Source organism: Cyclopterus lumpus, chromosome 11 (assembly GCF_009769545.1).
Source record: "Cyclopterus lumpus isolate fCycLum1 chromosome 11, fCycLum1.pri, whole genome shotgun sequence".
Taxonomy (NCBI): Eukaryota; Metazoa; Chordata; class Actinopteri; order Perciformes; family Cyclopteridae; genus Cyclopterus; species Cyclopterus lumpus.
In genome coordinates, this window is record NC_046976.1 from 2,801,812 (window position 1) to 2,825,365 (window position 23,554).

Below are 23,554 nucleotides of genomic sequence, written 5' to 3' on the forward strand. Positions count from 1 at the left end.
GCAGCAAAGATACAACAATAACCAGCTGAAAGAGTTGATAGTTAGTTTGAGAAGAGAGATAATACCTTTCCGTGGATGAAGTGTGTTGGCGAAGCTGTTTTGTCAGCTATTTATTTTAAGGAAGTGACAGCAAAGTACACACACTTCATGATTTGTGTTCACATTGGCATTTTTATTTGCAAGCTGGAAATCGGACTTCCATTCATCACTACATCACAGCCCACTGTGCAGTGAGCCAGGTAGAAAGTGACTGTTTGATTGGATAAGCGCTGATAAGTCTGAGGTTGAAGCAGAGGTTATCTGAGATCCTGGATAACACGCTGCCTGGATTCTTGGTGTGAGATTCTAAAATTCAATTAGGAAACATAGTGTGTCCCTTTGTTTGCAATAATTCTGTATTTTCTTTGCTTCCATGTGATGCACTTTGCAAGTGATCCCATTGGACCCCCTTGATGGATGCAGAATAATAGATAGTTTCAGTAGTTTTTAGATAGATTTTGACTCCAAGTTACTATTTCGAATGCTGCTCGTTTTTCCTATCATTTAAATGTTCGTGATTTTTCCATCCACAGCTCGAGATGTCTCCTCGATTGTGCCTTTTGGGTGCTCTTAAATTAAGTTTAGTCAGAAGTCTTGTACGGTGATCGTGGGCCGACAGAGATTAAACACGCATAATGAATGTTTAAGAGGGGAAATGCCACTCAACATCATAATCAAACATACACTTTTAGATATCTGGGCATCTTCAGATAACGATTTTTTATTTCACAAACCAATTATGGGAAAAACTTTCAGACGGATAAGCTTTTGTCAGATGATCTGTAGCCATGTGGGTATTTAACTATCTCATACTTGGGGGAGGGGATAACGTGGTGAAATACATTTGGATGGTAAAAGTCTTCTGTTTGCTGCTGTATTGTTTTTTTGTTTTGTTTTTGTGGGTGCATTTGTGACAGTAGAACTAAACGTCATAACCCATGGAATTACTTGACCTAGAGCTCACTGGAGCAATTATACATCCCTGATGTGCACCCGATGCTAGACAAGAAATGTCTTGCTTCATAATCTACATAGTTAGTTTAAATATTTTTATTTCCTGCAGTCTGGCCGCAATCTTTACAAATAACATTTTAGGATGTTCCAAATATGCTTATTTGACTGTCTGTGTCTGTGTGTTTGTGTGTTACTTGAGCAATTAGCTGTTACTTAGTCTGGTACGGCTAGGCTGCTGTTTATGACTGAGTATATTTATGTGCACGCCCCATATGTCTTGTCAATGTGAGCTCTACCTGACATTGATGTGGTCACAACAAAGCGAGTGTTTGACTTTTACAAGCGAGACCAAATTGCCCTTCTGAGGAGGACCATTTGGTTGAGTGAGTTGAGTCTATTGTAATTACAGGAAGAACAACGAGACGTCTTTTTTTTTTTTAATGCAGATTCAAATAGCTCTAATAACACCGGTTAGACGAAAAGCTAATGAACCACAGGCGCATTTTGGTAAAAGACTGACGCTGTTGGTTTCCTTTGGGAAGGACTGTTGCGTTACTGTCTCACCATTATACTGCCGTCGGAACCAGCAGCGGAGACGGCACAATTGCTGGCGACTTAAGTGTTCAGGGATGTGGTTGTGCAGTTTCTCTGTTTCAGGACACCCTGTCTACTGTGTGAGTAAGTTCAGACGAGTGCAGGGCCTGTTGAAGACAAGCCGAATGCTCGGCCTGTTGTGTTGTCACTTGCAGATTTCTCAAGGAACCGCTCATACGAACAACTTAACACTGGACCCTGAGCTTCTTTTGGTCCTCAGCAACACACCTGCCATGACATATAGTTGCGTCCCAGCTACTCGCGGTCCGAACAGGGCGGACTTTACCATACAGCAAGGTGGGCCCCAACAGCCATACACCTAATATAATGTTTAGATACAACATATTTTATTGTTACTATTTATTGCACACCCAAAATAACTTGTAGAAGGCCCAAAAGACAAAACTCAACTTTATACTACTTACTGTGTACTTCTGCTTCAGAGGAAATCATTGTACTACTTTGTCTAAAAGTATTACTGGTTATGTTGTAGATTTAGATTTGACTGAATTAAAATATGATGCATTACTATTCAATAAACCATCCAGCATTATATTAGAACTAAGAGCTCCATCTTTAAAAGACATAAAGTACATGCCTCTTTAACTTTTCACTAGAAATATATAGCTTCCTTCTCCCACTGCAAATACCACCAGTCCCAGTTAGAGAACGGGTAGAAAGTAAAAGGCATGATGGCGCCAACCTGGGGCCCCAAATCCCTAAATCCTTCCCTGAAAAACACCCAGGTCAGGGTTACTCACGAAATAAAATACAATTAGTGGAGGTAATTTCCAAACAGTAGTATTAGTAGCTTGCTTTTACAAAACTACTATAACCACCAGTCATAAAGTAGAGCATGGATGTAATTAGCGGAGGTATTTTTCTGGTGGTAACTTTATTAGGGTTATAAGTTAGTTTCATGTCTTTTTATAGTGGGTAAATACAGTCACCGCTATTACCGGTCACACTGGCAAGTAATTCTGGTTTCGATTCTGCTTCCAGTTGGCTATCCACTCGTTGACACCAGAGAAGTGACGAAGAGTTTGGTTGTAAAGGGAACTGCTGTCCACGATCTGCCCACTGCGGACAACATGTGGGGCTCATGCTGCATAGTCCTGAAGCTCTGCCCCCTGCTGCGACACAGAGCGCTCTTTTCTTGTTATTTCAAAGTGTATTCATATTGAGCACCAAATTCAACAAAAGCACTTCCAGGGGTGCCCAGCAATACACATTTACAGTGTAAAGTAGCTTGGATGAGTGGTTTTGAGATATGCGTAGGACGACAGACGGACAGAGATTCCTCGCTTTTAAGTAGTGTGCTGCAACTTGTGCAGCATTTACTATTTACCTGTACTGTACATGAGTAGTTTTATTTTGATATTTGTGGCAACGCCCTTTTTAGTTTTCCAAAAGTAAGTGCATATTTTTGTATTTTAAATTGAAATGACTACAATGAGATCCTGGGTCTCACTTTGTTTGCAGTACCAGTCTGGTCAGGCCATAAATATGCTGGTGCGGACCAGGTTTCAGCTCTCTCCGATAGATAATAAATCCCGACAGATTCCATTGAGGTGGAAATTGCCACAGCCCCCCCCCCAAAAAACCTAAATACCAGTGTTCCTCACAGGATGCACCACTTTCCCTGGTCAAAGCAAACGGTTGACCTGATGGCATTCCTACCTTACTACCGAGCCGAGCCCCGGGGCAAGCAGACCCTGGAAAAAGTACGGTCGCAGAGTGACGCCAGCATTTCTCTGGTGTGTTAAGCGGCGGCCCAGGGCATTGTTGCTAACGATCGCCTCTCGACATCACGGCGGTTTCCTGTGTGTGTGTGTGTGTGTGTGTGTGTGTGTGTGTGTGTGTGTGTGTGTGTGTGTGTGTGTGTGTGTGTGTGTGTGTGTGTGTGTGTGTGTGTGTGTGTGTGTGTGTGTGTGTGTGTGTGTGTGTGTGTGTGTGTGTGTGTGTGTGTGTGTGTGTGTGTGTGTGTGTGTGTGTGTGTGTGTGTGTGTGTGTGTGTGTGTGTGTGTGTGTGTGTGTGTGTGTGTGTGTGTGTGTGTGTGTGTGTGTGTGTGTGTGTGTGTGTGTGTGTGTGTGTGTGTGTGTGTGTGTGTGTGTGTGTGTGTGTGTGTGTGTGTGTGTGTGTGTGTGTGTGTGTGTGTGTGTGTGAGAGAGATGGCTTCAGTGACCCATACAAAGCTTAGAGAATAGACAACAGCTTGCACGAGCTGGGACATGCTGGCCAAACAAACACTGGGGCCTCACACACAGGAAGGCCTGGCAGTCAGTCTGGGAGGTGAGCGTTGATGGACATTTACGCCTGCCGTTATGTACATGTTTTTTATTCAGATATTTGAATTGCCTTGCCGAAGGGCACTAAGGTGGTGGTTGTATAGCAGCTCTAATATTTAAAATCCATCTTGGAGTGTGAAACCATTAGGAATCATCAATTTGGTAATGTGCTTTTCTTTCATTACATCCACATGCATCATCTGCTGCGTCCGCGATTGGAAGGTCTGCTGATGAAATATTGCTCCACTGTGGCGAACTCTGGGACCGTCAATGACTCTACTTTGTCCCCTTTTCATAAAGAAATACATAATTGTGGATCGACATGTTGCCAGGATAACTTTGAACAAAACACATAGACTGCTTGAACTTGAACAATCCCGCTGTGGGGCAGGATGCAGATGGAAAAATCAGCATACTTTTTTCCACTGGAGAACAAATGATTTGTTGCACCCCGTACTCGTATTGCAATATATCTGTACATCTCAGGGCTGTACTTTCTCAGTGCATTGGGCCTACTGTTCTCCTACGACTCTCCTACGATGAGTTTCTCTCTGCATGGTTTGCTGAACAGCTATATGAAGTGTTTGAGTTTAGAGGAGTTGCTCTTTTGATTTGAGAGGCTGAAATGAAAACCTGACATTTATGTCGTTGATACTTTAGTTGACCGAATCCTATTTTATTGTGTGTTATTAGCAGGAATGATAAAACTACAGGAGGTGACCCAGAGTAGTCAACTGTTGGACGGTTTGATCTAATGAGCTGGATCTGACTGGCGATCTCACAGTTGGATTGCCACACCAGAAAGGCTTAATGGCAACAAGATCAAAGCATCCTGTTAATTATAAAAGCACTATTAGTATATATTTAGTATCTATAAGCGATTCTCTCAAATCTGCCGTTTGCGGCAACTAGAAAAGGTGGCACATTATTCTCACAACTCTAACAGTCGCATGTATCTCGGACAATAGTTTTTCCTATTTCTTTATATAAAAGCTGATGGCGACGATCAATGAGCAAAAAAGAAAACTCCAGAAATGCACAAATACAGGCACGGCTTAGAAGAAGTGTTTTTTATTTATCTTGACAGTCACACCACTTTTTGTGGCACCACCTTTATGTCCAAACAGGGTCCTCATCGTCTTAAATGTCTCTGTCAGCCGTCCTGCTTGCATTGTTATCTGTAGGCATTTACGATTGAGTGAATCCGTGTTGGCCCCCCCAGAAGGGCAGATGAAAAGGACAGAGCAGGTCAAGTGGAACCCACGACTCACTCCACCGAGCAGATAAGGATGGCTTCTGCAGCGGGACGGATATCACTGAGACACCTGACAGTATACTCTGTTTTCAGGCATGAGCAACTTAAAAATCCCCTTTAAGTAAACACGCCTGCTTTAATCTGCCGTTTAATCGAAATTCACAGCTGGAGGCTAAACAAAGCCAGATATAATTGTAATGTTTTTAGTGATAAATGTGGAATAAAGCTCTTTCCTCAACCATTTTCTCATAAATTGACTTATCAACTCTGCGTAAAGATCGCAAAGCCACTGTTCATCCAAAAAAATGCAGACAGACCTTTTTGTGCCCTTGGAGCTCCTTTTCTTCTTTTTTTTGTGGACGTTTTTTAAATCAAATCAAGGCTGAGAGAGACAGAAGTTGTGGAGGTAGGGCTGCGCTTTCTCTGGCTGTTTTGACTGGAGTCAACCGAACCGAAAGTGGTGCGCCCGTGTGTTATGGCTGTCACCCGCGGCTCGTGGAGAACACGTCTGTCTGGCGTTGTTTTAACGGCCGTATGGTTCGAGGTGGGAACGAGAGCGGGTCTGCCGTTTACACACTGCAGAAAGGATAAGTGGACAGACTAGGTGTGGTCCCGTATGGCTCTGCATAATACCGCCCAAATTACTTTGGTCACTGCCAGCTTTTTGGGGAGTCTGTTTTAGCTCAGAGGGGCGGTAAGATGTCGTCTGCCAGGTTATGTTCTGGCAATTAAGAGAGCTCCAGTAGGTGGCAACATCTAGGTCACAATGTGTTTTTACAATGAAATAAATTAAATGAAGCATTGACTCGCACTAAAATCCAACTGTGGCATTCATCAGCAATTCATTGCAACACCAGTGGAAAGACTTCAGTCCGAAACAGATCTGTTGATTTAGAAAGCAGTTATTATGTCAAATAAATTAGATGTGTTTTCTTAAAAATACATTTAAAAAAGGACCACCTCAAGAGCCACTGAGGGAGAAGAAAACTCTGCCAACAGGTTGCAGGGAGGAAAACATTTTGGGTGTTTTGTGGTTGTTTGGACGAAGTTGATCCAACCCAGACTTTTCCTGTCCAGCACACTTGTTGGCGTTGCACCTGCATTTTTTTAGCCCACACTGCTCGATTGAAAATGTGAGATGTACAGCTTTCAGAAATGCCAATTTGAATTAATATTCTCATAAATATGAATCTCGGTACTTCTCCAAATAGAGTTTTCTCCAAAGAATACTATTGGACATGTTGCCACATGAACGGGGGGCTGTGGTGCTTTGCTGGGGTTCGTTCAATAGTAAGAACTGCTGCCCAAAGGTTTAATTTAATTCAGGCGGCAACTGATTTCTGCTGAGGTACCTTGCTTCACTGGACAATGACATGCTTAAATGAGTTTCTTCAAGAGGTTTTACATTTCGCACAAGGACTTAACCTGAATCCCACTTTGTAAGATGGGCTGGCGTATGATGACGTTTCATCGAATCCCACGTGTTGGGCATCTAACAAATAACCGTCTCCTCTGGCTTTTAAATTGTTACTAGATTTACAAAAAGGTGCCCAGAGTCTGCTTTTAAATAGTACATTAATGGCCAATTTATACAGTTAACATAAATTTATATTATATTTTGTTTAGTCATTTTCTCATTACCAATCTGTGTAATGCAACATTAGCCTTTACAGCTTTTCCCCTTCTGTGGTGATATAAGTCTAGTTTGTGAAAGCAGCATGGTGACCGGTGCAGAATATTCAGAGACCATATGTCTACACTGTGAACAACAAATGGTTGTCGAATGGGCGGTACAGTCCTGGCTGGCTATTTAACAGAGCTAACGTTAACAGAAGCTGCAGAGAGTTACATGACGGTGTGTTCAAACTCTGTACAGTAAGAATGATCAACGGTCATTTATAACCTTTTATAAAGAGGGGATTATGATCTGTTTAACTTTGGAATACTAGCTCTAATCAGATGGTATGACATACTACTAATGCCAAGCTTCTTTTCGAAGAATTAGTTTTATTGTGTTGTGCCAATTTGAATGAAGTCCGTTTAACAACAATCAGCGAGTAAATAGCGGATAAAATAGCTGTTTCTGTCAATTGAGTCTGGTGGCTTTGAGGAGAGCATATTCTTTGTTTGTTAATTTATTACAATAAATGTCCAAATCCCACTTTATTTTCTTTATATACACGTAAATGTTTGTATACATATACAAACTCAGTGTCCAGCTGAAAGGAAAGTAATATCACTTTAAAGCAGGGACAGGTCAATGAGGAAAATATGATCCAGGCTCCAGTATGATAACATAACGGCCAGTCATCAGTCGCATAACACTGTTGACCAGTCCAAATAATTTTGACAGTTCACACTTGCGTCGTTGAGATCAACCTCAAACAGCTGCCTAAGTCGTTATGGGGAAAGCAAGGGTTGGGTTGGTCTTGTAGCCGCTTCAAAGGTGGGCCATAAATGAGATGAGTGATAAGAAACGGCACCTTTTGATCAGCACCACCACCCGGTCATAAAGTTGCAATTTCTCCTTGTGTGTCCCCCCTTTTTTCCTTTTATCACCAACAGCACAAAAACGCTGCTGAAGTTCTTAACTTTGACGTCAACTTAATTGGAATCTAAATGCTTTATGTACACTTTAGTGATGTGACGGAGGATCACTTCACATGTTGACTTAATTAAGTTTAAAGCGCCGCCCATGTTCATTAGTTAACCCCATGAGAAGGAGATTTGTGGCCCCCGGTCGGTGGTTTGAAAACCAGTGCCAGTGACGAATGAGTCGGGTTTTATTGAAACGCGAAAGTCCGTTGGTCCCATCAGACACTCACTCGCTCATCTTGCCCACTCGCAGCATGCACACTTTTTATTAGGGGGCCCCCGGACCCCCCACGTGCAACGGGGGGGGGGGGGGAAACAGGGCGACGTCTGTCTCGCATTAACGCGCACCCGTAGACACACTCTTTTAATTTTCTCGCTGCAGCTAGCAAGCGTGGCCTCGCTCATTTTGGGGCTGCCATCTCCCTGCGGTGACGCCGCTGTGCCTCCGCCTTTTTATGTTTTTAACACGGGGAGCGAGCCACTCAGTCTGGAGGCTGAAGCATCCAGCTTTAATGCAATCGACTGAGGAATTAAGACTGCGGGGGCGGCATTGCCAATGAGGAAAGGCTGACTAACGCACCCAGACATCACACGTGTAGAAAGTCCCTCGAAAGGCTGTTTTACATTTGACAGTCATCCTGGGCATCGCTGCCGCTGTGGTTGTACCAGAGGCTGTAGCACCAACAACATTGTGAGCCGATGCAGAGAGGCGGGAGCTCAAGACCACAGCGTTCTTGCAGAAAGGACAAATATTCATGTTTTGATTTCAGCAGAAAATGAAGAGACGGCGCTTCTGTTCATTGATAGCAGATGTTTAGCAGCAGTTTGAGGTAAAGCGGGTTTGGGCTACTTCCAGTTTGAGTGTCCGTCTAATCAAAAGCAATTCCCAGCAAAAGAGTTAATCTGACATGTATTTAAAGGTTAAATAGCACTTTTTAATTGACTTTACTAATGAAGTGCACATAACTCAATCAATGCGCCAACAGTTCCTTAAGCATTGATCTACACTTAATATTTAGCGCACTGTGTGTTGGCCATAACATGACCGATGCACCTCGTCAGAATCACTAAAAAGCCAGTGTTTCCAACGTGAGCTGCATTAATTGGGTCACAGCGGGCTGTTGACTCAGTTTATATTTGCTCAGCTATCCCTGACCCATCGTCTCGGGTTGAATGTTGTACAGATTGTGAAGCCTTCTGAGGCAGAAACTACACAGTTTGAATAAAATTGTTTATCATTGCACAAATATGCACATTCCTGTCTGATATTTGCTCTTGACATACTCTGTTTACTCTGACTGAAGTTTTCTTGACTTGAATTTTACTGTAAATGTTAATGCAAAAAAAAAGGTTTTGAGTCTTCTTTTTTCCTTCCCCGTTTTGTCACATCACGGTCGCTTTCCCGAAACGCTAGCATTGTCACTAAGTAGTTGCAATCAACAGTGGAGTCTCTTTGTCTGCGTGGAAAGATGCTGAAAGGGAAAGCGGCATTTTTGGGGGAGGGGGAGGGAGATGAAATTTGATTGGCAGGGAGCACGAGCACGAGAATGAGTCACTAGCCCAGCTCCCTGGGTTTGGAGCGACGGGCCTATTCTGAGCTGCGGTGACTGACGTCCGTGCGCGTGGGTTTGCATGTGGTCGTGTCCGCGTACGGTGTGCAAACCAGCCTTCACATGGCCCAACCCAACAGCTGAAGTCACCAAATTCTTGTCGTTGGCCACCAAACCACACTACACGCGCGCTGAAGGAAAATGAAAGTCGTCTGGCAACCGAACCACAACACAGAAGCCAAATTTATACACAAATATTTATCTTCTCTCTCTCTCTCTCTCTCTCTCTCTGTCCTCTGAAGTCTCTACAACACCACCACTCCGCAAATCCCTCCAGTTTCATAATGGCCTCCAATCCGTTTCTGACTTCTAGTCAGGATAGTTTGTCTATGGTTTGCTGAATTCAGGGTTTGTTCTTTTCTTAGGACACCTCCTCTGCTTGTCATTTAGTCCTCACATTTAGTCCTCCAAAGTTTCACTTTGCGTCGTAGTTCCTCTTCCCAGATAAACTTGTCTTTCCCTTTCACCTGAAACAAGAGCTGTGTTTCCACCAAGCATTTTCCCTTAAGTTTAGTCCAGGGACTACTTAAAGAAGAAAAACTAAAAGGCTCCTTCACTCCGTTGTCTGCGTTTCCACAGTAGAGACTGGCGAGGGTTGCTGGTGGTCACAGAGGTTAATGCAAACCGTTTCTTCTAAAAAGAAAAAAGACTGCGCTGTCTCTCTCTCTCTCAGTTCCACCGCTTCCCAGCTTGCGCAATCTTTTTTAAAAAAAATTTTTAAGCTTAACTTTACTTTCAATGTCATCAAACCAACATAAAAGCTCTCCTCGTCCCAAAATTGTCTTAAATTTACCAAGGAATCTGTACTCGAGTTGAAGCAGCGGTGTTCAGAAATCGTAATTTTAACCCTGGTCCCTGTGGTCAAAACTCAGGGAGTTCCACACAAGGTTCCTAGTCCCTGTTTAAGTTCCTGCGGGTGAAAGTGAATCTTGCTTGATGACACGTCTTGCAGTGATTTGAACTAGTCCTCAGTTTAATGTTATACTGTATATCCGCATAACAGCCACCGGATCATGGAACCTGCTGGTTTGTTGAGCTTAACGTCGCTTGACTTTGCTCTGCAGTGTGTCAATACACTGTCTGCGTGTGCACGCGCGTGTCAACAGATAAACCCAATCGGTGCTGCCCCAGTAGAGTCATGTCGCGCTCTCTTTCCTGACTTTACTTCTGCCAGTCCATCTCTATTTCCCACTATCATTCTCACACTCACAGAAGTGTCTTCTAGTCAAATTCTGCCCTGAGAGAGAAATCTCCAGCGAGGCTGTCAGGTAGCCAGGAGCTCATTACAGCTGAATGTTTTACGCGGTTGTCATTTTCTGAAAAGGAAAGCATGCTCAGGCGAGTTTCAGAGCACGAGTATGTGCACGTCTATATTCCTCTCACCCCCCACCCCCGCCAACCTTGTCTCTGTGCTACAGATTTGGAGGTAAAAGTTTTCAGCTCTGAGATTGCCAATGACTGTTTATTTAGTTTCTCATTACCACCGCAATAATCCGTTCCTGTGAAGATTAAAAAAGGTGCGCACATTTAATTGATTTGGGCAAGTGACCACAGAAACATGAGTTTGACGACCGTAATGCCCCCAAGCAGCTTCGGGGTATCTTTTGGCTCCTGCCATATTTTTCTCTGTGACCTTTTTTTCACTGCAATATATAAGTCCTGCACCCCAATAGAAACAATACAATCATGACTAGAAAAAGGAACTGAACAATTTGTTTTGTGCAGAATAACACAGTTGCCATGCCATAAATAAACAATAAAAGAACTCAAGTTGAAATCCTTTTGATAATTTATTTTTCAAAAATTGAGAACAAATTGAATCTATATTTTCAATTTTTTTTCAAGTGTTACCAATGTTGAAAAACTCTACGTGCTATATGTATTAAAACCATTTAACCATTACAACCTATACTTGCAGCTTCTTCTCTGCTCTGCCTGCAGTTCTGTCATAGTTTCACAGGATTTATGTCACGTGACTGTTGGTCTCAGCTGAATCAATCATGGCTTCCTAGTTGCGCTATGGAGTGCAGCATTTATTGTTGTTTACGGGATCTGGTTTCATCAAACGGTTTATTTGGGGCAAGATTTTAGATGAGGCATGCAGAATATAATGTTTTTGATGAAATATCACAATTTGAAGCTTAGTTTCAGTTAATTTTTCTGACTGAAACCTTGGTCACACTAGATGTGTTCAAGGACCGTCGGAAAGATGACAATCTGACGATTACAGGTTTGGCTGTGACATTGTTTCAAGAAAACATGCTTTTTCTACTCAACCAATCATCAGCCTGGATGATTATCAACCGCAATCGCTACTTTCATCAAATCGCTATTTCCATGGTATTTCTTCTTTTCATTGTTAGCAGAGAATGTCATCGCCGTGTAGTTCACATACTGATAAACCAAATAATCTTCCATTCTGATTCATGACTCGGGCTGGGCCATATGATTATCACTATACAGCCTGTTTTCTAGTAAATTAATATATACTCTTCGTAAGATAGCCACAAGGTTTTGTATAATCTTGTGGGAACACAATATTTGATGGATGCACTAAAGGATATTGCTGCAAAAATAAATCTCTCTTGCAGAATTTGATTAAACAAATGTAAGTCTTAAGTTTTGTGTTGGTGTTTGTATACATTTGTACTGAAAGATTTCCATTTTTACTGCAAATGTACATCAAGTCACGGGCCTCCTTGAGCGCTAATAATCGGTATCAGTCGATCCTTGCGTACTACTAGCTCTTTGTCTGCAGACTTGCGAACTTAGCGGTCTAGCTGCCGACGCTCTGTAAAACCGCTCACGAATGGCGAGGCTCTGTTTTAGATTGGACCGCTCGCAGTTCGCAGGGAAGTGTTGTTCGCAGTGCAAAGATGGACCGCCGAGACGGAGAGCAACCGTGCCGTCCCCACCGAGAAGCAGCCGGCTGATTTGAAGCCACGCAGTGACTCTGCATTGATGGCCACCTTGAAGCTCCGGCGGCGTTAACCAAGTCTGCCAGCAAACCAAGCGTTACTCGTTGTCTGCACACATCCAAGGCATTAATAACGAGTGGTCTCCTGGCAGCTCAGCTCATAGAAAAGTCTGAAAGGCCTCAGACTTCAGCCATTAAACGCAACACGCTCCAATAGAGCAAAGTTCTGTTTTACTACTGCTGTTAGAATGAACATATTTATGCTCGAGCTGTTGGTGTTCCTGTTTCTCTCCTCACACACTTCTCAGTTCCTCTTTCAAAGCAACCTTTCTCTTGTTTGCATCATTTGCTGTCTCTCTCTGTGAAGCTTTCTCTTTGGCCTTGTAGTACTCTGTCTAATGCAAACACACATTTCAGCCTTCTTCTCATATCTCTAGCATAAGGATCTTGTTTATCTTGTATCTGTCTGTTTGTGTCTTCATCTCTCAACCCGTATAGGAGGAAGGAGAATTCATGAGGCGTTAGGAAAAGACAACCGCGATGTTCAGCAAATCCGATTCCTCTTTCACTCAGCTACTTAGTTACGAAGCGGCGGCAGGCGGGTGTTAGTGACGTCAGTCTGCAACGGTGAAACTACAATGTTCAGGAGATGGACTACAAAAAGATCATCTTAGATACTTCGTCTGCATGAAGACGACATGAACAACCCAGTTCAAAGTATTACTTTATTTACGAGGTTGGAATAGAAATGAAGAACAGAATATATGTGAGACCAAGGGATTGTCGGACAGAGCAAAGCTACTATTCGACCGCAGCTCTGTCTTATGTAATGGAGGAGGGATCATGTGAGTACCGAGGTCGGGGTTCATGCCGTGCACCTCTCCCTTTGTTCTCTGCTGGATTTCTTTTTCTCCTCCTGCCCTCCTCTTCCACTGTTTCTTCCTCCCTTCCACCTGACTTCCTCCTCGTACCGTCTGTTTCTCCGACTCCTCCCTGGCTTTAAGCCACAGGCTCCTCAAATCTGAACTCCATCCTTTTGAGTGTAATTATGAGATCAGTTCAATGAGGAGCAGAGGCTTTTTAAACAGTAGTTTGAGGCTCAGCACTCCTCAGTGAAGCCTTGTTTGATTGTCTGTTGTAGACAGCAAGGCGAGAAGGGAAACCCAGTTGGGCACGATCAACAGTTTATCATCTCAAATTTGAAATTGACCTTCCATTATATACAAATTGTGTAAATTCAGGATTTCAGCAGGAATTTAGAAACATCTAGTAGGTAGAGTTTGAGTTCTTAAACAATTTATTATTTTAGAATCTACTACAAAAATATATACAAATGTGTAGCAGTGGTGCCTTCCCCCCCCCCCCCCCCCATCCCCCATCCCCCCAACACCTGCTGAGTCAGGTCGGAACCTTTTCAGATCATGTTTTCCATTTGTTTTTGTATTTTTGACACACGCCCAGCGGAGATTCCCCTTTTCCTGCTCTCTCCCCATTTATTTCCTGCTTTTCCTTGTTATCCAGATCCCGTCCCTGATAAAGCCCTCTTCAGTAGTCGGACAGCCCCCGGCCATTTGGCCTGGCCGGTTGCCTCCATGCCCCTGAATCCTTACCACGCAGAAAGACACGCACCGACCTTTTGGTGTAGCTAAATATAAACCCACTGAAGAATATGAGGAAGGGAGGTAAAAAATAAACGGGGAAGATAAATGGAACAGCATGTTAAAGAAAGTTGTTGGGGGTGGGGGGAGTAAGTAGAGTAGGAGTCCGTTTTGTGTTTAGTCTTCTGGACAATACTCCGATGATGGCTATCGTGTTATTAAGAGCGCCGTTACAACCACGGTGACGTCAGCGCCCCTAAGAAAGCCAGACCCGCGCGTTAAACCCCCCCTCGTCCGCAGAGATCCTATGTTTTTCTTGGAAAAGAAACACAGGTGGTTTGGGACTGCAGACTAATAGTAAATTAGTTTTCCTACCCTGCTCTTGGCTATATATAGACTCCAATGAGGCCTGAAATGGTGTGTTTCGCCTCCGCCTGACAATCAGAAATTCTTCCTGTCTGGAGTAGAGCTCGCCAGATAGTACAAAGGGCTTTGGGTTTGTTTGTCTACTTCTGTTGTATCTGACTTGTAGCTCTGCATCCAGATCTCTTGTGCTGTCAACCAGTGCCGGCGGCTGATTATAATTAGCAGCGAAACGAGCATTGATCAGTGCTAATGCTTTCTCGGCTGCTGATATGGACCAATTTGTTTGCACTATAGTGTGTTGAAGCTCTGCCAGTTTTACAGGTTGGCAATATGTAAAAAAAAAAAAAAAGACCTCCAATCCTTTTTTTCTTTCACCCTCTGACCCCCAAAACCCGCAGGCGGGATTGAAAAGCATGTTTTCTTTAAAACAATCGCCAGAACTCCACTGTTTATCCTAGCTAGAAGCTGTAATAACATCATTATCATTAGATTTTCATATTTCCAGCGGCCCTTGGAACACAAGAAAAACCAATACAATTAAAAATGTTGATATTTCATTTTAAATAAAGTAAATCTTTTTGTTTTAACCAGATTCTTGGAAAAAACATTAAATTCTAGGAAGCCATAATTGACGCACCTGAGACCACAGGCTCCATTTTTCTCCAACATTGGTAACACTTGTGGCAACTTGGAATAGTGTTGGATATAGAAATTTAATTTGTCAAAGAAATTAAACACAATTAAATTTATGGCATAACTTTCCGCACGGACATTTTTGCAGTCAAAAACGAGGCCACTGAGAGAAAAATGTGGGTTGTCAGTGAAATCTCTCAAAAGGTAATTCATATTTAATGCTATTTCATGTGTGTTTTTTTATTTTTTTAATGCAGACCTAATACAATAACCTAGAAATACTAGTTATGGTGTTCCCTAGTCTACGAGAGGTTTCCTTTTGAAGCTGCAGGTTTGACACGAGCGTCACCGATGCGTCGCCTGCCATGTTTTGTGTTCGCAGAAAACCATCCACATGGGAGGCTAATGTATAGAAGAAGCTAGTAGCTGCAGATGCCCAGAGATTTCATTACAGGAGGATTTCAGCCTGAAAGTGAATGACTTGCGTCTCAGTTTATGCAAAATAATAATTAAAAAACCCAGCTATAGGTAGTGAACAGCTTGCAGTGTTAACATATGGGCAACATTAGGCTGGAGTGTTTTGCTCCTCGTCTGAGGACTAACATCGGCAAACATTGTAGGTTCTAGTTCTGATAGTTTTTACACAACAACAAAAGGATTTACTTTTTTGGTCCCATTCACACTCGCTCCGTCTCACACTCCTCCTTTTCTGTTATAAAAAATGTCAGACTTTGCACGCCATTAACTGCCAGCTGTAGCAGATGCATCTCAGCTGCACATCTGTCACATCAGCTGTGCCGTCTGATTTTCTGTATCCGTCGACCGCTGCTATCGGTTGGTCAATTTCAGAAGAGAGCCCTTCAATGTGAAGGAATGGACTCCAAACACAAAAACGTGTTTAGGCTCAAATAAATCTGGACGTTGAGACAACGTGCTCCTTGTAGGCCGGAGGGATGTGACCGCTCTCTGGCTGGAGGTCTCCGCTGGTCAGGCCACCTCAGACGGATCACGCACCCTCACTCTGTGGCCCTCTGGACCGGCACCCCAGCCCGGTCCACTCTTTTGGCAAGTTTTTATAATTGAATAATATTTTGTCTTGTCCGTCGTGACTCTGACGTTTATTTTTAGAGCTTTTGTTGCTAGGCGACGGCGTGTCTTAGGAGAGGCGGAGCGAGGGAGGGAAGACATGAAAGAGGAGAGAAAAGAAAGAAGGAGCTGAAAGAAGTGGCAATGGTGTTGAGGGGGAGAAAGGCAGAATCTGTGAAAGCTGAACGGCGAACGTACAAAGCGATGAGTCAGTAGGGACATCTGCAGCGTGCACACACACATACACGTGCGTGCGGTGGGCATGGTTGCTATTCCTGCGTTCTTTGTCTGTGTGCTCTGCGCACCCACGCATGAACCCACTTACCCCTCCCCACTATCCTGTGTGTGTCTGTACTTTGTGTGTGAGGGAGATATTAGCTCGCCAACTTTGATTTAATCCACTCCTGCTGGTGTGTGTGTGTTTCTCCGACAATCACCAGTGTGCACCACAATGTACAGCAGCAGCGTGTTGCGTCCGTGTCACAACGCCTAAAGCTGTCCCCACCGACAAGAGCCTTATTGTCTGGTTTATGAATCATATGTCCGTAACTCATTAGTAAAATGGCTATTATCAACTATTGCGGCCAGCTTGTCCGTCTTTTGGCTCGCTCTCCAAGCACCACGGGAGATCAGATAGCAGCATGTAGTTTATCAGTCACCAGGAGCGGGGTCTGTTTTCAGGATGTTCTTTGCTCCTCCCCAAGACTTACTTTATGTTGGTTTTGAACAGGAAGCAGCCTCCGCTTCTGAAAAGAGATGCCAATGCTGAAGTTTCTTAAAACTGCATTCTCTCTGACCATCAGAGGGCTGCGACTATGGTTGTATAAAAGTCTTCTCTCTTGATTTATTGCCTTAGTAAACGTGAGTTTATGGTCTCAATGGAGTTTAAAATCTTCTTCAATACAGCATGATATTCATTTAGTAAATTATGGTCCATATACAGTCAAATAGGCCATAAAGCAGAGTATGATTCAGGGGCGGGGCTACCGAATGATTGATAGGTCACTACTGCTACCAGAGCCATCTACGCCATCTCTATTTCACTTCAAGTCTTTTAAACAGCAGACCACAAAGCAATGGGTGACATCACAGTGACGACGTCCACTTCTTATACACAGTCTATAGGTTTGAAGGTCCCCGTGGATGAAAGTGGAGTATTTTCAGGCACCAGACAGAAAACCCCTTAATTTACTGCGGCAGTGTCTGACGGTTTTCCAAGCACAGTCCGGGTTCGGCAATGCGGTCGGGGGCCTCCAGCAGCGTGTTGCTGCTAATGTTAGCTGCGCGGGTTTTTAGGAGAAACGTAACATTTTAGAAAATCATATTTCCTTCCAACCTCTCCGGGTACACAACGTTTAACCACGACGAACTCCAAATCCACCAAACCGGCCTAAAAATGGCAGAGAATCTGAAACGATCGCATGAGTCTATGGAGCAGAGCCAGGGGGGAAAACAGATTGCAGTTACTCAACTTGTGTCTCGCAATACTCAGAGTGAGGTTGCTTGCTAAGTTTAAACTCCTCTGACAATATAGACTGTTTTTCATGCACTAAAAACTGTGTGTGTGCTCGTGAGAGAGATAGGGGGAGAAAGGAAAAAAAAAACATTCATTCATCATCTAAACAGACACTTGGATGTAGGTGAACTTGATTTCCTCTCTTAATGGTGTTCTCACAGGTCTTAGTGTCACATATTGTCCCGCTTTTAGACAGTTATCTATCACTACAGCTTCTTCTTCTTCTGCTACTACTACTACTACTAAGGATTAATGACATTTTCCAACACGCAGCTACACTTTGCACACCTGATAGACTTCAGTTTCCCCGTGTTCGACTTGGTTTGTTTTTCCATGACTCACGCCATTTACACTTGCTATAAAATGTCATCTATAGCTAGGTGAGGAAAACGCATGTAAAGGCCTGCTGTAAATGCACAGATCCCTGTGGGCCGAATTTGAACCTCAGCGGAGTCGGTCATGTGTAAGTCAGTTCACCAGAATTCGGACACCGTTATTTTTTTGAGAAAGCACCACCCATGTCTGTAGGAATTCAGTGACTCACTCTGGAGTTTGTCGTCTCGGCTTCACAAAAAAGACTGATCGTGACCTCCAGTTGTTGTTGCTTGAACTGATCCGCTGTGAGGAGGCAGTCCAAGCTAAAATGACCTGGTAGCAGTTGTGTTGCTCCTGACCAAGAAAAACTGTAAAAAGACTAGTTGAAACCTACCATTGGTGTTAAATGTATTTTACTATTTCGCTACCTATTTATAAAAAAGCATGCAGTGCAGATGTTGAGAGCAAATATTTAGCAGATGGAAAAGTCCCAATTGATTTAATTACCATCTGGGCAAAACATATTCAGAAGCCGTTCACTCTACTCTGGGATTTAGTTGCCAGCTGTCTTTTTTTTTTATTCCAACATTTCTACAACTTATTCTCCTTGTTTCTTGAGTCGCGATGAGATGGCAGCCTTCTGTGTATTGTCTCTTATATTGTTACAATGTCATGATGATTTTCACTGCAATATGTAAGTCCTGCACCTCTGTGCAAACAGCACAACCATGGCAAAGGTGGAGAGAACAAAAAATTGTCTTGTGCGGTATAACACAATTACAATGCCATAAATCAACAAAAACGAAAAAACGCTGACACCTAACTTAACAAAAATTGAGGCTCCACGTGCAATAGATATTGAAGAAATTACATTTTTACAACCTCTACTTACAGCCCCTCCGTTCTGTGTTCAGCCTGCATGGAGAATAAAAAGTTTTTGAATAAATATAATTTCAAGCGTTTTGGTTGCTTCGGTTACCTTCAAAAGTAAAACAAATCTGACGTTAAGGACTTTTTTTTTTTACAGCTTTTGGCAGTGACCCCGACATAGGACGATGTTTTTAGACATCTGACATGCAGAATGATGCACCGCCGTCCCCATTACATCGGCAAGACTGTCGTGGGCCGTCCCTGCAACTTGGGTGAAAAGGCCGCGTTGCACCAGTGTCACAGTCCGTCAACCCCGAGCATGTCATTGTTAAAAGTCCCCCGTCACTGTTCTATAGATATGGCGGACTTTGTCGAGTGTGGGAAACTGATTGTAACCTTGGTATTTAGGATACTGTGTTTCTTTACACTTGCATAAACACATGCGCCCACAAAATTCTGCATTGTTATATTGTGCCCACATGTTTCCCACCCTTTGCTTTCTCAGCCTGATTGCCAAGACACATCTGGTCCTAATGAGGTGTGTGTGTGTGTGTGTGTGTGTGTGTGTGTGTGTGTGTGTGTGTGTGTGTGTGTGTGTGTGTGTGTGTGTGTGTGTCACACTATGCCTTTGCTATGCAGCCTTTCAGCCCGGCCTTGTGTTGAAGTGGTGTTGAATCTTTTACTGCCACCCACTGCTTTACAACTCAAAGCCTATACTTTTAACTGTTGGATAATAGTGTGTGAGCTTGCGCCCTGATAGTAGTTATAAAACCATAGCTTGTGTTTTGTCTGCACATATCTCAAGGCCTCTTAATCTGTTATAACAGTGCTGATTTTCCACCTTTTGATGGCGATAGCAGTGGAGTTTTGATGTGACTGCGGTCTCTGGGAAAAGATTTAGTTTGAAATGCTCACAACCGGCTATCCTGGTTCAACTCTGCGACGACGCCACGGACCGAAATGTAACAAGGATTTCAATGTTCGCTTTTCATCCTTGAACCCATGATTCCCAACATTCTCATATCTTTTCATAAATGCTCAGCCAGTGTTAAAATGTTAGCTGCATGCGCCGTCTCTCTTCCATCTGATTTGAAGTGTCCATGGAGTCAAACCAAACTACCTTTTTCGCCTATTTGTGTGTGCCCCCTGCTCTCCTTCAGTGTTCAAATGGATGAAACGCAATCTTTAATTATTTTGGTTAAAAGAGGGCAGGTAGTTTAACAGGGTCAAGAGGGGAAGAAAATAAAAAAGCGTCTGCCATGAAATCACAGAAGTGTAACATCGTCTTTCAGATCCAGGACTTTTCATGCCAAACACAATAAAAAGCCCTGACTATTAGCTGTTAACTAGGTTAGGTTTAAGGTGAATTGACTGAGTTTAGGGCATATTTCATCGCAAATCCAAATTTGTTTGGACCAGGATAATGGACAATCATAGAGATGCTCATCCTGGAAAATAATTTAAATTGACCTGCAGTGAGTGGAAACCATCAAAACATGACTGTTATCGTAATAGTCTTCAGCACTCACTATTAGACAATACTGAATTTAAGCAAATGGTCGTATTGTTTTGAGCCAGCTACAGTGTCCCTTCTGCGTGTTCATCGGTTTCCCTCCTGTGCCGAACCGTGACCCCAAAAACTGAGGTACATACCGAACTGTGAGTTCTGTGTACCAACAACAAAGAAGACAACAAAAAGACTAGGCAGGGTTTTAATGTGCTGGGATAACCCAGCTCTTGTTGTGCCCATCCTGTCTTTCGCCTCTGTTGATGATGACCTGGCTGTGACACCCCCTTCTCTCCCATCTGCTCCCCCAGGGTTTGCCTTCCCGGATTGGGCCTACAAGCCCGAGTCAAGCCCGGGCTCCAGACAGATCCAGCTGTGGCACTTTATCCTGGAGCTGCTGAGGAAAGAGGAGTACCATGACGTCATCGCCTGGCAGGGAGACTACGGAGAGTTTGTCATCAAGGACCCAGACGAGGTGGCCCGTCTCTGGGGGGCCAGGAAGTGTAAACCACAGATGAACTATGACAAGCTCAGCCGAGCTCTCAGGTGAGACTAAAGCGGATAAAAGGGGATGATAGAAAAGAAGGACCACTTCACCACACTTTATTATATCTTTCAAAGTCACATGGCTGCAAGGGCCCAAGTTAGTTAGATTTTACCCATGTCTCTGAAAGTCCAATTGGGCTTTACACAGAAACCAAGCTTCAAAGCTAAAAAACCTGATTTAACTCATCAGGAGCAGAACTGCCGAGCTGGATCTGCTGACACTTGTTGATTTATTCACACCAATGGCAAAAACTGGCATTTCTTGGGTATCGCCCATTCTTAGTCTGGTCTGATGCCAATATTTTGCTTCATATTGAGGTCGCATATCCTTGATACCAGAGGAGTCAGATAATGGCAAAGAGCCCAGACGGCTCGATCTTGAATTACAGGAGCTGGAATCGTGTTCTGTTGAACTTCAGATGAACAGGGACGAAGTCGGTGAACCAAGAGAGATCTTTAAATTAAATCAATGTCTTTTTAGGTGTAACCAATCAGACTAATTTACACACACACACACACACAGGAACAAAATATTCTGCTTTAAAATTATTCTCAGCTTTAAAATAAATGTATTATTCTCAGTTTTTCTCAGCACTTTACAAGGTGTAAAAGGTTTTTTAAACTGAAAATTAGGAGGAGGAAAGTAATTATTAGTAGTTCTTATGTAGATACTTTTCAGTTCAAGACTAACCGACTATAACGTGGAGTAAAGAAGCTCTACCCTGTTCATCTTGTTTCTATTATTGTGGTTTCCATTTTTATTCGTCACCTTCACTTTGAGTAATGGAGATACTATGTAGTATAACTTGGCTGCTTTTACAGTCGAGCCCCGTTGTGTAATGTAGGAGACTTTGGCGTTTTAAAATCTCTTATTTCTCTGATAAGTACAGCAGTGTCAAACGTGTCGGGAAAAACAAAAACAGGATTGTGTTTAGCCGTGGATGAGCTCCTGTGCTTCGTGCTGGAACTCGAGGGTGACTGTAGATTTAGAAACGCACACCGTCACCCTCTGCGGAGCACATGTGGGATGCTGCGCAGCTTTATTTAGCTGCCAGTCTGTTCGTGTACACGCACACACTGCTAGTCATCAATGTCGCCTCCTGTTTTGTAGGTTGGTGTGGGTTATAGTTTGCCGTGGTGATGACTAGTTACACTGCCTCATCACCACACACACACACACACACACACACACACACACACACACACACACACCCACGTGTGCACACATACAATTGACACCTTGTTATGTTAGCCCTCCTCCAGCCCATCTGTCTTGTTTGTTGTTTCCACCTTTTTTTGTCTTTGACTTCATATGACAGCGTATTTAAAGTCACAACTTTCTCTGAAACCATTTTCTAACAAGAGTTGCATACGCTGCTGCTGTAACGCATTGATTTAGCTGTATAGTTTATTAGTTTAAGTTCCTTCTTAAAAGGGACACTACAGATAAATGTTGTTACACAGGGAGAAGCTATGCAACAGGTGTATTTTGTGTGTGTGTGTATATGTCATAGAATATATATATATATATATATATATATATATATATATATATATATATATATATATATATATATACACATACACACACAAACACACACGATTCCCTGTGTGTATAGTTTCACCACATGTTCCACAAAGAGGGTTTTAGTACCAGAGCTGCATGCTCATTGTCTACAACAGGAGGATGCGTTTGAAGACAAGTCGTTGTTATTTATTAGTCAATACGAGCAGCTCGTTATGTCACATGACTCAGAAGATGCTCAAGACCTGATTTATTAATTTTTTCTTGCAGTGATGGAGATGTGACCCTCCAGTAAAAGATAATGGAAGTAAATTCCTCCAGTTTTAAATGCAAATATGCAGTGTTTAAAAATAGCAGTCACAGTGAGACAAAATAAATGATGTAGAGAAACCTGTTGATGCATCAAAATTAATCGTTAGTGTTTTAATAATGGCATCGTAGCCCTCAGAATCAGAATCATAAGGCAGCTGCAAACTGAGCTTTCTGGTTCCAACACACTCGCACACCTACTGAGGAATCGTTTGCTCCAATCGACAACATTCACCATCAACTCCACATGGACAACCACATAAAAAGGTGGCAATGTTTTCCATTAAAAGGAATTAATCCCACAAAGTGTTCACAGTAAACACGCAGTCCATTTGTTCCAGGAGAAGCTCTTCTCTCTGGTCTGGGTGGAGTGTTTCACACCAAGGAGCAGCTGGGGAGACAAACTTTTGTCGCGACTGTCTTTTCTGTGGTTTGCAAACCTTTTAAAAAATGTTATATGAACCCACGGCTGGTAATTAATTCAGAAGTGCTCTCTGTTAGAAGTCTTTGATGTAAATGTGCCCACTGCGGGACTAATAAAGGATCATCTTCTCTCTCGTCTTTGTAGTGCACATGTGTGTGTTTTCATTCATGCGTACCTCCGTACATGTGTACGGACAGATGCGATTGTGAGTTTGAATCTCACACACACACACGTATACGTGTGTGAGATACAAACTCACAAGCATCAACAAGTGTCATATAGGCTGTATAGACTCTCTATGACACATAGTCCTTTCTAGTTTTTTTTTTTTTAATTGAATTTAAATATTTCTTTATTTTTGAAGGAAGTTGAATTGGTCTTCAAAGAGCAGGAGGCCCGCAGCGAGACCCGGGCCCGGCATATTGACTCAGCACTTTTGAGGGTGTGTCTGTGTGCGCTTCTCTCACATGCACCTTCTTGGCCGTTTACACTTCGACTTGTTCAAAGTGCCATCTATCCATACGCACACGCTTTTTGTTAACACTCACAAATACTTCCGTTGTTGTGATTTCTTTTTTGCAAAGAATGTGTGCATTTTCTGTGTAT

At 43.0% G+C, this 23,554-nt stretch overlaps 1 protein-coding gene across 2 annotated transcripts in view; it reads left to right on the forward strand.

Moving 5' to 3' along the window:
- erf (Ets2 repressor factor) overlaps positions 1–23,554 on the forward strand; it is a 32,453-nt gene that overhangs the window by 1,285 nt on the left and 7,614 nt on the right. The window contains exons 1-2 of one of the 2 annotated variants that reach the window (XM_034545014.1): positions 12,585–13,098; positions 20,456–20,690. In XM_034545014.1, the coding sequence (XP_034400905.1) occupies positions 13,002–13,098; positions 20,456–20,690 (332 nt within the window). In that variant the 5' untranslated portion in view covers positions 12,585–13,001. Of the gene's footprint in view, positions 1–12,584; positions 13,099–20,455; positions 20,691–23,554 lie in introns of those variants that run through there. The other variant, XM_034545015.1, reaches the window with a different exon arrangement.